This window comes from Acyrthosiphon pisum, chromosome A2 (genome assembly GCF_005508785.2).
Source record: "Acyrthosiphon pisum isolate AL4f chromosome A2, pea_aphid_22Mar2018_4r6ur, whole genome shotgun sequence".
Taxonomy (NCBI): Eukaryota; Metazoa; Arthropoda; class Insecta; order Hemiptera; family Aphididae; genus Acyrthosiphon; species Acyrthosiphon pisum.
Genome location: NC_042495.1, coordinates 96761464 through 96776034, shown reverse-complemented (window position 1 = coordinate 96776034; position 14571 = coordinate 96761464). Strand labels below are relative to the sequence as shown.

Here is a 14571-nt window from a genome sequence, read left to right as displayed (position 1 = left end):
ATGCCTCCAGCTTGAGAAGCACTGATATATGATGACCCATATAAATCTATCAAGCATTTAGCATAATATATTTTGGTATCCCCAGGATCTCTGTTAATATAATATAATAATATTATATAAATATAGGTACAACCAAGTAATAAATGCTTATAAAAAGGACAAAAGGTATTACAAATATAAGCATTTGAATTTTGGATAGCTCATAGGTAATATTATAAATACTAAATTACTAAAATTTTTCCAGTAGATTCCTTGAGTCTGAGTATATTTAATAAACATTTTTTATCTCATAAATTATAGGTATAATATATTATAATAAAGTTTGGCTATATATTAAAATATGTAGTGTTAAAATTATGTACATATTATCTTAGAGAAGCCTTAAGATGGCTCAGAGTGGTCTAAGCCCCCTCCGGCCCTCCCTTTTCATGTCCATGTAATTATGAATTATTATTTGTTAATTATAACACTCTGAAATAATTATGTATGATAATTTAGTGAATTACCAATAGGTAACTCATACATTTTTCATATATTTTTTTGGAATAGGTAGGAAATTTAAAAATGACAATATTTAATAATATTAATGACTGTATTTGATAAAAAGAAATTATTTAAATACATGCATACAAATAATTTAGATCAAAAAAGTAATTATACAATGAAAAATTTTTAATTTTATTCCTTAGATCATAATATATTTTCAATTTTCTATGGCTTTGGTGTACAAAAGCGTTCGTTTTTCGGCCTCTTTAGGACATACAGCGCTCCCGGTGGTGACGACTGTCTGTGGTAAAATTTTCAATCAAGTTTTCAAACAAGTGACGACACCTTATCAATACACCTTGATACATACATTACATTATTTCATATAATATAATATAATAACATAATATTATTATATAAATTGTATAATAAATCTTTTGTTTTATAATATAGGCACCTATACTTAACTGCTAGTAGAATTTGATGCATATTTTGCATCACGTAGGTATGTGCTATTATCACAGGATATTTGATATCCAGACAAATTAACATTATAACCTCAAACATCTATAATTTGATATTTTGATACTATTTTATTCTCATACCTAAAAAGTATCTTCTTAGTTAAGATAATCCTAAAATCTTTCACCCCATTTATGGAATAAGTAGCAGTAGCATACTACCTAGTTTACTTAAAATTGTCGCAGCCTACCGAACTTAAAATCAAAAATGCAGGTAAATGGGATATTATATATTTCTTATTTTCAGAAAACTAAACATTTTATGGTACCCATTTCTGACTTTAGAACCCAAATGAAGACACTGAATGGAACGATATATTGCGTTCTAAAGGAATCCTTCCACCAAAAAAAGAAAAGGAAATAACGGAAGAAGATGTCATTAATCTTGTAGAGCAGACAGTCCGTGAAAAACAAAATGGTAAGCTTGAAAGAATTTCTTAAATTTTGTTTCCGACATATAGATTTTTTAGATTACCTATATGTTATTAAATTTTAAATTATTTATTATTTTTTATATTAATTTATGATTTAAGTTATTTTAATTCTATGACAGATAAAATTATAGTTAATACTCAACAATATCATGTTGTCCAGGGATTTTTATTTTTTTATATATTATTTATATTTATGCATATATTTATTTCAATTTTTTCAGATTTTGACCACAAAATAAATCTTGTAACATTGTAATGTTAAGTATTACTTACAGCTTTAAAATTGAGCTATTAAATATTTAAATAATGTATTTGGGTCAAAAGGGTTCCCAATCCTCTTGTGCAGTAGAAGCTCATTAGCCATTACCTTTTAATATCATCATAAGCTAATATTTCAGATCACTTGAATATTATAAATTTTATTAAAATACAATAATATCAATAATTTCAATTTTTTTTCTGTATGCAGGAGAAAAAAAAGATATGGTTGATATGTCATTGGATGAATTGGATGAATTAGAAGATGATGAAGATGAACGAATACTAGAAGATTATCGTAGACGTAGAATAGCAGAGTTAAAAGAACAAGCACGGAAAGACGTTTTTGGCGAAGTGATAGAAATAAGTGGTCAAGATTTTGTTGGTCAAATCAATAAAGCAGGATCTGGAATATGGGTGGTTTTACTATTACATAAACAAGGGTAATGCTATTAATTATTTAAATTTGAAATTTTACTAACTATTTTTACTATTTTTTCTTTTTACAGCATTCCAATTTGTGCATTGCTGTCTGAATATTTAAATAATTTAGCAAGAAAATTTCCTGCTACAAAATTTGTTAAAAGCATTTCAACAACTTGCATCCCAAATTATCCAGATAGTAATTTGCCGACTATTTTCATATATTATGAAGGTGACTTAAAACAACAATTTGCCGGACCAAGAATATTTTCATTAAACATTACTCAAGATGGTAGGTTAAAACTTTTAATAATAATACATTTTTTAAGTATTCATCAGTGGTACTAAAACTCAGTCATGCCAAACGAAAGCTCAGGTTTAATATTATATACCTATACTTAAATATGCATAGTCTAAATATTTTATAATAGATAGATTTAGAAAAAAAATAGAAAAACAAATAACTGTAGGCACACTTATTAATTATAGAGCTATAACCTAGAAGCGTATAAGAACTTATGAGTCATCACTCATTTTATGTAGAATAAATCCCTCATATGGGCTATACCAAAATATTTTTAGGGACCTGTCTGATATTCAGTACCTGTGTAAACAGGCTGCATACATACACTTGCAAATAATATTCAGATGTATTAAAATAAATTTGTCTGATATATAAATGACTCATTGAATGACATCATCTATTGACCATACAAAATTATATTGTCATCAAATTATAAGATATTTAATATTTTTATATATTCATGCGTATGTGTATAATATGTTAATTATTATTAATACTTATTAAGGATTTGGGGGGTGGGAGCCCTGTGATATTCTTTTTGCCTCCTCCCTCACCATATGCATCTTAACTATTTTAAAGTTGTATGTAGTGTTAACAAAATGATAAATCCATTATGATAACCAAAGTTCATATTCAATATTCCAGATTGCATTTTATAATTTACATTATTGATACAAATTATTATAAGCACTGGAAGTATTAAAGAGTTTGGTTTGAGGAAATCACTCCCTCTTAAGTCCTAACTCTTTCCAAAAAGATCACTAAGTATTATGCATTCTAAAATATTATAATAATTTATTGATTCAGAATTAATAATTGCACTGCCCTGCTATAATAAGATTTTAAGTATAGGCCATAGGGTGAATTACCAATTGTTTCATATCTGTTATTTGAACTAATAAATTATTAGTTTATTACTTATTAATAGAGCTCGGAACTCGATGCATTTTGCAATTTTTTTTAGAACTTTTTAGATGATGCTCTCCTGGCCACAAATGTGTTTCATTAGCATGTAAATCTAAATAACTAATTTTTTGCATTTTTTTGTTGTTGATGACTTTTTAAGTCATTTTTTGAAATTTTTAGGTAATTTTCCCACATTTTTACTGATTTCACACTAGTTCACTTTTTATTGTTTCTTGTTGACCATTATGCTGATAACTTAAAACTTGGAAATTACCACAGACTAAGTTAGTACCTATCCGATTTTATCTGACCGATTACATTTGTCGTTGTCGTATTGTAGTGAATATTATTATACTTACATTTTATTATTTTATTTCATTTTTTAAGGACATTTTTGTCATATTTTGAGCAATTCGAAGCTTTGATAAATTTATATAGAATTTTATACTAAAATAGAGTAAAATATTTTTTTAAAAAAAAGTATTTTTATTAGTAAAACTAATATTTGCATTTTTTTAGGTCATTTTTTTATTGTTTTTAAGGTCATAAACTTCCGAGCCCTACTTATTAATTATTTACTACTTATTTTATAAAGCTATAATATATGTAAGTCTAGTTAATAGTTCATTCCAATTGTACACTTGTGCAGTGTCACCAACAGAATAATTAATTAATTATTTAAATTTTTATTTTATAATAACAACTAAACTAGATGTACACATTTAAATTACTCAATTATATTTTAGTGTAATTAACAAAAAAAAATCAATTTACTTTTAAATAAAATTGTATTTATAATAATTTTCTTATATTATGCCTACAAGGTAATAAAATATTATTTTATTAATTTCAGAGTTTGAGTGGATGTTGGGTCAAACTGGTGCTGTGAAAACAAAGTTGAAAGATAATCCTAGACAAAAGACTAGAGATGTATTGTTTGACAATTTACTCACTAATATGTGAAGAAATGGCTCAATATGTTTTTAAGTTTATATTTATTTTATACATATTTTTTTCCTTACTGTTTTATGTTTTATTTTTTTATAACTAATCACCTTGTGTTTGTTTTTTATTTATTTTTTTAATAACAAAATAAATAATACATCAATATTAAAATAAAAATGATATTTGTTAATTTAGACATAGACATAATATAATATACTATACCTACATAAATATATATAATATTTATATATTTTATTGTTTAGTTGTCTTCAAGTTAGTTCAATTCGTATTTAGTCATGCATTTTTATTTTTGCTTGGAAATTAATAATTATTACCTAATAATATCTAAATATTGTTTTCCATTGGTACTGCAGGAATCAAAATTATTATTTATCAACATTCATTTATTCTGATTTTTTTTTTTTATCAAATAATATTTATTAGTTTGTGCTTTATGACATAAATATTTATAAGGCTATTTATAACACAATTATACTGATATTACATTAAAAATATTGTAGACACTAAAAAAACTTACAATTCCTATTTTATGACTTAAATAGTTAAATGAGTAATATATTATAATATTAATTAAAGTACGGTCCATCACCTACATGGATGTGTTATTCTATTTTATGATGTTAAAGTTAAATACATTTTGATAAAACTACTCTCTTATATAGGTATTATCTTTTACTAATTATTGAGTTACCTAAAAAAAATATATTAGTTATATATTCATCAACTCAATTAGTTCAAAATTGATTTTTTTTTTAGTAATTACATATTGCAGAATTTATAGAAACATATTATATTGACAACTGAAATAATATATTATGATCTCATCCAAATTTTAATTTAATTCAATTGTTATTGTACATGTGTCTATGTTATAAGTTTTGAAAATATCAGAAACTGGAATAGTGATGTAAATGCTACAATATATTTCCGGTTCATTTATAAAATGCTGTGTAAAAGTACAATTTATTATAACTACAAAATATTAAACACAACGTATTAACTAATAACTTATAAGAACCAAATTTATTATTGTATACATAATAATATTTTACTATAGCTTATACCCTTATATTGTAAAGGTCAATAATATAAATTGAGATTATTTGACCAATGTCATTAAAATCTGCTTATGTTACTTGTGTTAAAAGGGCCAAAGTCTCTTATGCTGTATGACCAAATTAGATTTGACATTGGCTTTTTTGACAATAATTGATAAAATAATAATACATTTATTATGGGCCTATGTCGACATTGGCCACATATTATCTATAGCCACGATCCTAATATTTGTTAAAGATTATATAATTGTATTGGGTATTCTTCCCATATTACCACATGTTTTTAATAGTTTATTAAAACATCATGGATGTCTTTCTGTAACTGTCCATATTATGTGCCTATTTGAGATAGATATTTTAATGTGTGTTTATGTGAGTTTTTTTATTATCCAAAAAAACTTGGACAAGATAACAACATTCTTAAATTTATAATTTAAATTCACAAGTCCTTTATATCTTTAAATGTTGAAAATTTGAAATTTAATTTATAGAACTTAAAATATAATAAAAATTTGCAAACATTTTTCATCATAGTTAGAAAATATTTTAAGAAGTTATTTAAATTCCATTTAAACTACAAAATGTATATACTATAAGTACTAAATAATTTGTCATATGTTTTTAACTTAGTTAACTTATGAAACTAGCAGTGTTGTAAGTATTTGAGTAAAAGAATTCAAATACTTTTTTCCATATTGAATACTGTTTTAAATATGTTTTATTTTAAATTTTAACTCAACTTAACTTTCATAGGTAAATAATATATTGTATATTAATTTATCAATCTTGTGTCCTTGTAACTTAACTTGAGTTGATTGTTTTCATTAACTTGCCCACCTTTGGGATATAATTCCTAAGAATTCATTTTTTTTTAATAACAACATGATAAATTTAATATACTAGCCCTACTTGAAGGTTAAGGAGCGATGTGACAATATGACTAAAAATTCAGCTATTTGTGTTAAACATTTTACGGATGATCAAATTATCACCAAATGGACATCAAGAGTTGGTGAACAAAAAGTTGTTGTAAGTACCTTCTACCTATCCAATTTTTTATTATTATTTACCTAATTTAAAAACTGTGATTACAAAGGATTTATTATTAAATATTATAATAAGAGCTCGGATTTATATTCTCTAAAAACCTTAGAAATATGCACCTTAAAACAATAACTTATTATATTACACATAATATAGTAAAGGAAATTTGATATATCCTACTATTCAACATTAAATCGGTACTTACCTATATTTAAATACAAATTTAACATTTACCTAAGGTCTACGCTAATAATGGTTTGCATAAATTTCGTTTTTTAAATTCTGAACGGAGTGAATGTATTGACTTCACAATGATGTGTACTATTTTTGTGTGACGATACATTTTGGAGCAGTAATAATGCTTGAATTTTCCAAGTCAGGGGTAGTTTCCAGTAGCAAAAAGGAAACCCTCGGTGCATTATAGAGGTCTAAATTAGAAAATGTCCAATAGTTTTCAAAAGCGTCAAGAAAAACCCTAAAAAAGTAAAACGATAATTTAATTTTAGTGTGATTCAAAAAATAATAATTGTAAATACTTGTAATGTTCACCTAATGTTAATATTAGCGTTGTCTATATACGGTTAAATTTTTTAAGTATTTTTTTTTTTGAAATATTTTTTTTTATTTTTACAAGATATTTACAATCTATTCAGTGAACAATAAGCAAATTGGATAAGAGTAATAAAAACATGAATAATATGACGGAAGAAGCCACCCAACGATGACACTACCTATTTTGATTAGAGTTTAGTAGGATGATTTGGTCTAGGATTCAAGCATCCAGCTGGTCACGACACCAATTACGTTTAAGACGTCTGACGGGGTTTCCCGGAATCGAAGGGACTGCTAAATTTTTTATTAGAGGGTTAAGATGATTAAGTAACCTACTGTGAAACCGCTTATAGTAGAGTTTTGCTTCATCTTTGACGGAGTTCATCCTGTGATCTTGCTGAATGGAGAGGTTGGAGACATAAGGTGGAGCATCAAGTAGTTTCCTTAGCGCTATGTTTTGGAAGGTTTGTATTTTGTTGATGTTGGATATTTTTGCATTACCCCAGAGTTGAATGCCATATGTCCAGATGGGCTTAATTAGAGATTTGTAAATTAGGATTTTGAAATATTGATTAAAAATTTGGCTGTTCAAAAAATCTTAAAAATGTAATAAAAAGTTTCTTATTAATGGTTCATATCAGGCATAAAAAAATCAAAAATCCGAAGTCACGATTTTTTTTATAAGCACTAAAAGTGCATACTATTACAAAATATATGTCAAAATCGCGAAAATATTCAAGTAATTTTGTAGTTAAAAATTCTTAAAATTGTTATTTTTGTACCTAATGTTAAATACTTAAACACAAGGTTATCCATAAGTTAAGCTTAGAATAATTATAAAAAATTTGAAGATTTTGAGTTATAACCTTGACCATTTGGTATAGAAGATTGTTGCATACTCAAATCTGTGTTTGGTTGTTTTGATTGTTGTATATTATCAATAGGTTTGGAAATATTAGGAACAACTATTTGAAATTGTTTATTCATTTTTGAGTCTCCATTAGTTCGTCTATCTTGTGGTATTGGATTCGAATATTGTGATTGTTCATGTTCATTAACCACGCCACCACGGAGTGAGCTGAATAATCAGGTGAAGATTTTGAGTTATAATCTTGATCATTTGGTATAGAAGATTGTTGCCCATAATAAATATGAGTTTGACTTGCACCTCTTGACGAATCATAATTATTTGGAAAATTATTTAGTTTATTTTGCTGTGTTTGTTGTTTATTAACTAAATCGAAGGTCGATGCTGGTTTGTTGAATTGATTATTAGGTGTTTGAAATTCTTCATAATATTCTGGTTGTTCATTTGTATTATAATTAGAGTTTGAAGAAGCAATAGGTTTGTTTTTAGGTGCATTGTTTTCTCTGAGACGGCCATTTTTTATTCCAGTATTAGTATTTTCTTTAAATGCATTCCAATTCAAATGCTCCTCAGTAAGTGATGGTCTAGTAACTGCATCCGTGTAGCGAACAAATTTTTAACTTAGATTTAGTCTTATGCAATATATATTTGTACGGATGTTCATTATTGTAAGGTGTTTTTGGTATTCCAAAACATTTACGAACTTGTGGAGACAATAAGAATAAGTTTTGAGATAGACCGTAAATACTTGATGCAGTCCAATATAAGCTCACACCCTAAAAAAATAATCATAATTTTAGATTGATTACCTACTTTTTAAAACAAATTATACACACTGATGGCAGGAAACATGAAAGTGGCATCATGATAATAGTAAGACCTCGAAAGATGTTTGTTATGATTTTTTGATTACGTGTTGGTTCTTTGTTTCGTGATTGTGTTTGAATCTATAAATATTAAACGAGATTTATATAGTTATACAAATACATTTTTTATAAATATTAACAAACAGTAGTAACTAACAACTAATTTATTTATTTAAATTAAATCACCTCAATAATTAAAAGATTTGATAGACACATGATTAGGGGTAAACTCAAAGTTGGGTCAATGGCAGTTAAGTTTGTAAACCACAAAATTCCACCTTCAGTTAGTTCGTAAAACCTAATAACAGCTTTTGAAAGTGTACATCTTATATAAAAAACAAGAACCATTACATAGTATTATATTAATAAATATTACCATCATCACTTGGAGGTAACATTAATGTGAGATTACGAGTTGCTATCGACATACAAATCCACAGTGGTAATTGCACCCAAACAACGATTGTTGACTTTGCAGGATGACAATTTTCTTTAACTATCAATTCATCCCAATACTTTTTTACCTACATTAAATAATAGTAAAAATTTAGACAAATACATTATTTATAAAATTAGAAATTGTATTATAATAAGAATTAACAGCTGTTCTAAAAAAAAAAAAAAATAATAATAAGATAATTATACTCTGTCCACCGAGAGAACACGCCAAATCTGTGCATCTTTCCCCACAACCCTGCTATCGAAACTAGTACTCCTATGACAGAGTATTGAGTGGTTGGACCAGTTTTGGTCGGTACGCAGCGCGTTCTCTTGCCAGACAGAATATAATATGTATACACACTTACAGCTTTGTTATAAACACGTTTAGCTTTATTTTCAGGCCATCTATTCAATTTGACTGCTTTCACTACTTCTTTTTGTATTTCTACTACTGTTGGTTGAAATTCAATAGAAAGATTTTCCAATTTTGAATTATTATAATGCTAAATAAAAAATAGAAAAAAATTTATTAGGTATCTGATTATAAAATATATTATATATTTCCATTTGAACAATGATTTTTTTATACACAAAGCTGATATTATTGATACTAATAGTGAAATATTGATGACAAATAAATTTAGCCATAAAACAGTGTATTATCACTTAAATTCAAATATGTATTGCGTCCAACACTTATCATAGGTAAAATCTGCATTAAAAACCTGGTTTAATAACATTCATCTTTGTGTGCAAATAAATCACTTTGATTTTTAAGACTAAGATTTCATTAATGGGATTTTACCTACTTGGTACACTGTCAGTGGTAGAGTAATGACTAATCTCAGAGCTACAGCACTAAGCATTATTGTAGCCCACCAAGGCGTACCGGTAAATTCATGAAATGAAATTACAAATTGTTGTGCATAAGCTACTGGTGTACTGTTTGATAACGCCATAAACCACGAAGGAAACGTAACCGAAGTGTCTGATGCAACACTTCTGTTCGATGAACGCAAAGTATAAGTGTTATTTTTACTACAAAGTGTTGAACATGGATCTGGTCTTTTCATATAATAGCTAAAAAGCCGATAGTCGATGATTTTTTTTAGATTTGTTTGTCGAGTACATATTGCCTGTAAGATCATCGTACGGCTTGCGGTTTTCAAATGACATGTAAAGAATATGAAAATTAATTTAAACGTTTTAAAACTCTAATTACACAATAACAATAAGTGGATATGACAATAAGGCACATCGCATGACGCACATGGCCGAATACTTGGCAAAGTATTTACTTATAATATTAATAAGCTTCGAGAGTAAAAAAATTATTATTTAAAATAATATTTATAACAATATTTAAATCACGGTTATCTACAGATTGATAATTGTATGTGCTATTATCACAGGATATTTGATATCTAGACCATAGAGTATATAGAGATGCCTAGAGAGCCTTGATATTAATATCAAGGCTCTCTAGAGATGCCCTATCAGAATAAGTATTATGAATTATGTGAAGCAAAACATGTCGGATTTTGTTTCCAATAACTAACAACGTAACTGATAGATGGCGCTAATTTTCAACTTTTCGTAAATCCCACCAATTCAATATTTTGAATATTTTATAATACTTTCTACTCAGAAACTATTTTAAAAACAAACCTAAGATGTTGGAGTATTACAATAATTTAAGTATTGATAGTACTGATAATTTCCTCACCGAAAATTACTACACTCTCATAACATATTATAATAGTATTATTTATACGTACATACTATTGTTTATACATACTATTATAAATACGTATTATTTACATAATATAATATACCATATAATTATTATTATACTTTATTAAAAATGGTAAGCTGTGTTTTCTGCGGTAGATCCTACAATGAAAATTCAATTAAAAAGAATATAACTTTTCATAGGTATGTAGGAATATTTTATTTTATTTAGGTTAACTATGTAAGTTGTATTAATTTAAAATACAATTAGGTATATACTATTTTATTACTGTTTTAAATGTAAGAGTGCCGAGAAAAGCTAGTATTTCTTCATTATGGTTAAATTTTGGACAAAAAGAACACGGTTTTATTCAGTCCCAGTTTAACAAAAGTAGTCTTGTGTGTTCACTACATTTTGAAAAACATTTGTTCAACTTGTACAACAAATCAGTTCGTTTGAAAGAAAACTCTGTTCCATCAATAGTAGTACACCGAGTAAAACATGTAAGTAGTCTATAATATGAGTATTCAAATTGTTTTTGTAAAAAATTATTGTATGATTTACATATAATTAATAAATTATATTATTGCTGGTTTGAGTGGTGATTAACTGTTTAATGTTTATACATATTAATATATCATGAATATTTCTTAGGCAAAAGATGATTATCCTGAGTTGTTGTATAAACCTTCAATATCATTGAATATACAACAAACGGTAATAAATATAATAATTAAATCATATTATCTATATATATTATGTATATATCTACTCTCTATCTTTATAAAATTTATATTTATTTGCATAGGTACATAGTTTTGAAGAGTCTATGATTGTGCCTAAAGAGTCTACGAAGATAAATTTAGATTCAAACCACCAAATTAATAACAAAACAACATACAAGGTAAATTATTAGTATTAAGATAAAAGTTAAAGCTAAATAAAAATATTATTTTTTTAAAAACTTTTTACTTAGGTAACTATAGTTTGTTATTTACTTAATTTCAAATAACTTGGTAATTTAACTATTTAAAAAAAACCATTGTAACAAACTTAGCTTATTCCAGTTATTAAGAAAATTAAAATGTTAAATTGAAATCATTTTTATGATATATTATAAAAAATAATTAAATTATATTAAAATTATATTTTTTTAAAAAGACTTACAAAAAATAAAATAAACCAACTTGAACTCATATTTAACATGTATTTAATAATGTTGAATAGTCCAACTCATAGATTATATAAATACATTGTGTACATACATTTATTAATATTCAAAAAAATATTTATATTATAATTATATTATTCTAAAGATGTACCTACCAATTTTATAATATTTTGTTTGCTTATTTTAGGATTTATCCTCATCACATATTGAAGGAATAAATGAGTTGCCAAATTCCAATGAATGTACACCAGTTAAGAATGAAGAATTCATATTAAAAAAGCATTCTAATAAGTCATACCTTGAAAATACTACAGTAGATGAAAATGATACACCAAAACGTTTATATTCAAAGCATACAGTAAGAACATTATGTCATGAAAATATTATACAAAAGGTGTACCAATTTTATAATATTTTGTTTGCTTATTTTAGGATTTATCCTCATCACATATTGAAGGAATTAATGAGTTGCCAAATTCCAATGAATGTACACCAGTTAAGAATGAAGAAATCATTTTAAAAAGGCATTCTAATAAGTCATACCTTGAAAATACTACAGTAGATGAAAATGATACACCTAAACGTTTATATTTAAAGCGTACAGTAAGAACATTATGTCACGAAAATATAATTAAAGCAAAGAAGATCAAGCTTCTTAATCAATCAATTAGAAGACAAAAAAAACATATCGTAAGCATGAAACAAATTATAAGTACACTAACCAAAAATAATTTATAATACTAAAATTGTTATTATTGGTTTTAATTTGCATATAATTTCGTCTAAATTTGAACTTTTAATGCCTGTAAAAAATATCTGTGCTTATAATATATATTTTAGATTATTTGAGTATAGTATGAATCCTTGATTTTAATTTTCAATCCTTAGCTATAAAAATTGAACATTTTATACATTTTTACCTACCTACTAAGTAATTTGTAAATTTTTAATATGATACATTTTGTCGAAAATTGAATTTTAAATACTTATAAATTAAATTATGCCTATGGATCTTAAATATTATTTATTTCTCAACTGCTATGAAAACTACTTATGAGAAACATTGTATTATATTTTCATATCTTAAGTACCTATACAACGATATTTTTGTATGAATAACTGAATACAAAACAATTTAAAATTATCGAGATTATGACGAACTTAGGAAAAATTTTAACTCGAAAGTTTAAATCCCCCAAAAAAAAAATCGTGCTCGTGTATTTTTATTATTTTTTAACTGGTATTATATCAACTTACAAAAAACTTTATTTAACTTTTAAGCTTTTTGACCCAACGAACGCAATTTTTTTGACATATATAGAATAAAAATCTAAAAAAGTTCAAATGTCTATAAATAAATCAACATATTACTCAGGAGAATCTAGTATGAAAATTTCATATCTTAGATATAAATAGAACATTTTTATGAATTTCTTACTCAAAACAATTTGCCAATCGTTTATGATGAATGTTGTCAAAATGTTGTCTTCAGACGCTCATAAAAAATTATTGTGGATTTCCGCTCAACTTTTTTTTAATTTCCACTGACATTAACTTATAAGGAACGTTTTATTACATTTTAAAGTTTTATGACTTACTAGAAAAATTTTCTCGACAATTGTTAAAAAAATATTTATATATATATTATAATTTTTTGTATGTATCCTTGTTAATCTATTATTAGTCTTTTTTTAAACTCTCTCACTCCAAACACAAGCTATGCTAATTGGATACTATCATGGTACTATCATGTACACTTTTTGGTATTGTTTTATGTTTTTTGATTGTTGTCCATGATTAAATAAATAAATTAAAATTCACATAAATAAATATGTGGTATTTCTCTTATAGCGTATGTATCTTAGTCAGAGACTTATCACTAATGTGTGCTTTAAATTATCTAGATATGGGCCCATTCATAGTACCTATGTGATCAAAGGTTAATACAGTAACTGTGATCACAACTTGAAAGCATGATTGGATGTTAATTGTAAAAATTATAAGTATTAATGATTTATCACCATGTATCGTATCCGCCTTACAAGTGGGTATCAATTTCATGCTTCTTTAGCATAGTTAGCTTTAAATTTTAATATTAGAGTGATTATTTTTATTAAAAACTAATGATGCTCAATGATAAATTTGATAACATTCATACGTCTTGTAAGGCACACTTGGAGACAACACCTGCATGTGTAAAATCTTCTTTAAAATAAATGTTTAATTGATTATACAGGAATGGAAAGGGTCTGTCATAAGGTGTCGTCACTCTGAACCCCTATACGTATAAATTCTTGATTGAAATTTTTACCACAGTTCCTATAGACACCAGAGCGCGCTTCCTGTCCTATGAAGGCCTAATTTTTCATACTGTTAAATGCAAAATGCCTTAAAACTATGAATTAAAATGTTATTTTTTTTTGGAGTTAGCATCTAATAATTTTAATTTACATTTGTATTTTTATTTTAAATATTTTTTATCAAGTAGACATCAATTATAAAATATTATGATGTATAATTTAGTCACTTCTTGGGATATTT

At 25.9% G+C, this 14571-nt stretch overlaps 2 protein-coding genes across 2 annotated transcripts; one reads left to right on the top strand and one right to left on the bottom strand.

Moving 5' to 3' along the window:
* The first annotated feature begins 819 nt into the window (after window positions 1-819).
* LOC100161749 (viral IAP-associated factor homolog) lies at window positions 820-4442 on the top strand. The gene is given in 5 exon segments (NM_001246156.2): window positions 820-1221; window positions 1293-1425; window positions 1911-2142; window positions 2209-2414; window positions 4186-4442. Coding segments are annotated over 5 exon segments (687 nt in total). The 5' UTR covers window positions 820-1215; the 3' UTR covers window positions 4296-4442.
* Window positions 4443-8378: 3936 nt separating this feature from the next.
* LOC100575178 (cytochrome c oxidase assembly protein COX18, mitochondrial) lies at window positions 8379-10490 on the bottom strand. Its single transcript, XM_016808962.2, has 6 exons — window positions 9937-10490; window positions 9493-9630; window positions 9063-9210; window positions 8873-8994; window positions 8657-8767; window positions 8379-8596 (listed from the first exon to the last, which is right to left on the bottom strand). Exons 1-6 carry the CDS (start codon window positions 10273-10275, stop codon window positions 8405-8407), a joined length of 1050 nt encoding a protein of 349 aa, XP_016664451.1. The 5' UTR covers window positions 10276-10490; the 3' UTR covers window positions 8379-8404.
* Between the last annotated feature and the right edge of the window lie 4081 nt (window positions 10491-14571).

Excerpts from the sequence above, each read along its gene's own strand:
- LOC100575178 (XM_016808962.2), bottom strand. The coding sequence starts at position 10,275 with ATGATCTTACAGGCAATATGTACTCGACAAACAAATCTAAAAAAAATC. Across the intron at positions 9,631-9,936 it reads TACCACTGACAGTGTACCAA|CATTATAATAATTCAAAATT; the intron begins GTAGGTAAAATC and ends TTTTTTATTTAG. Across the intron at positions 8,768-8,872 it reads CAAATCTTTTAATTATTGAG|ATTCAAACACAATCACGAAA; the intron begins GTGATTTAATTT and ends TAATATTTATAG.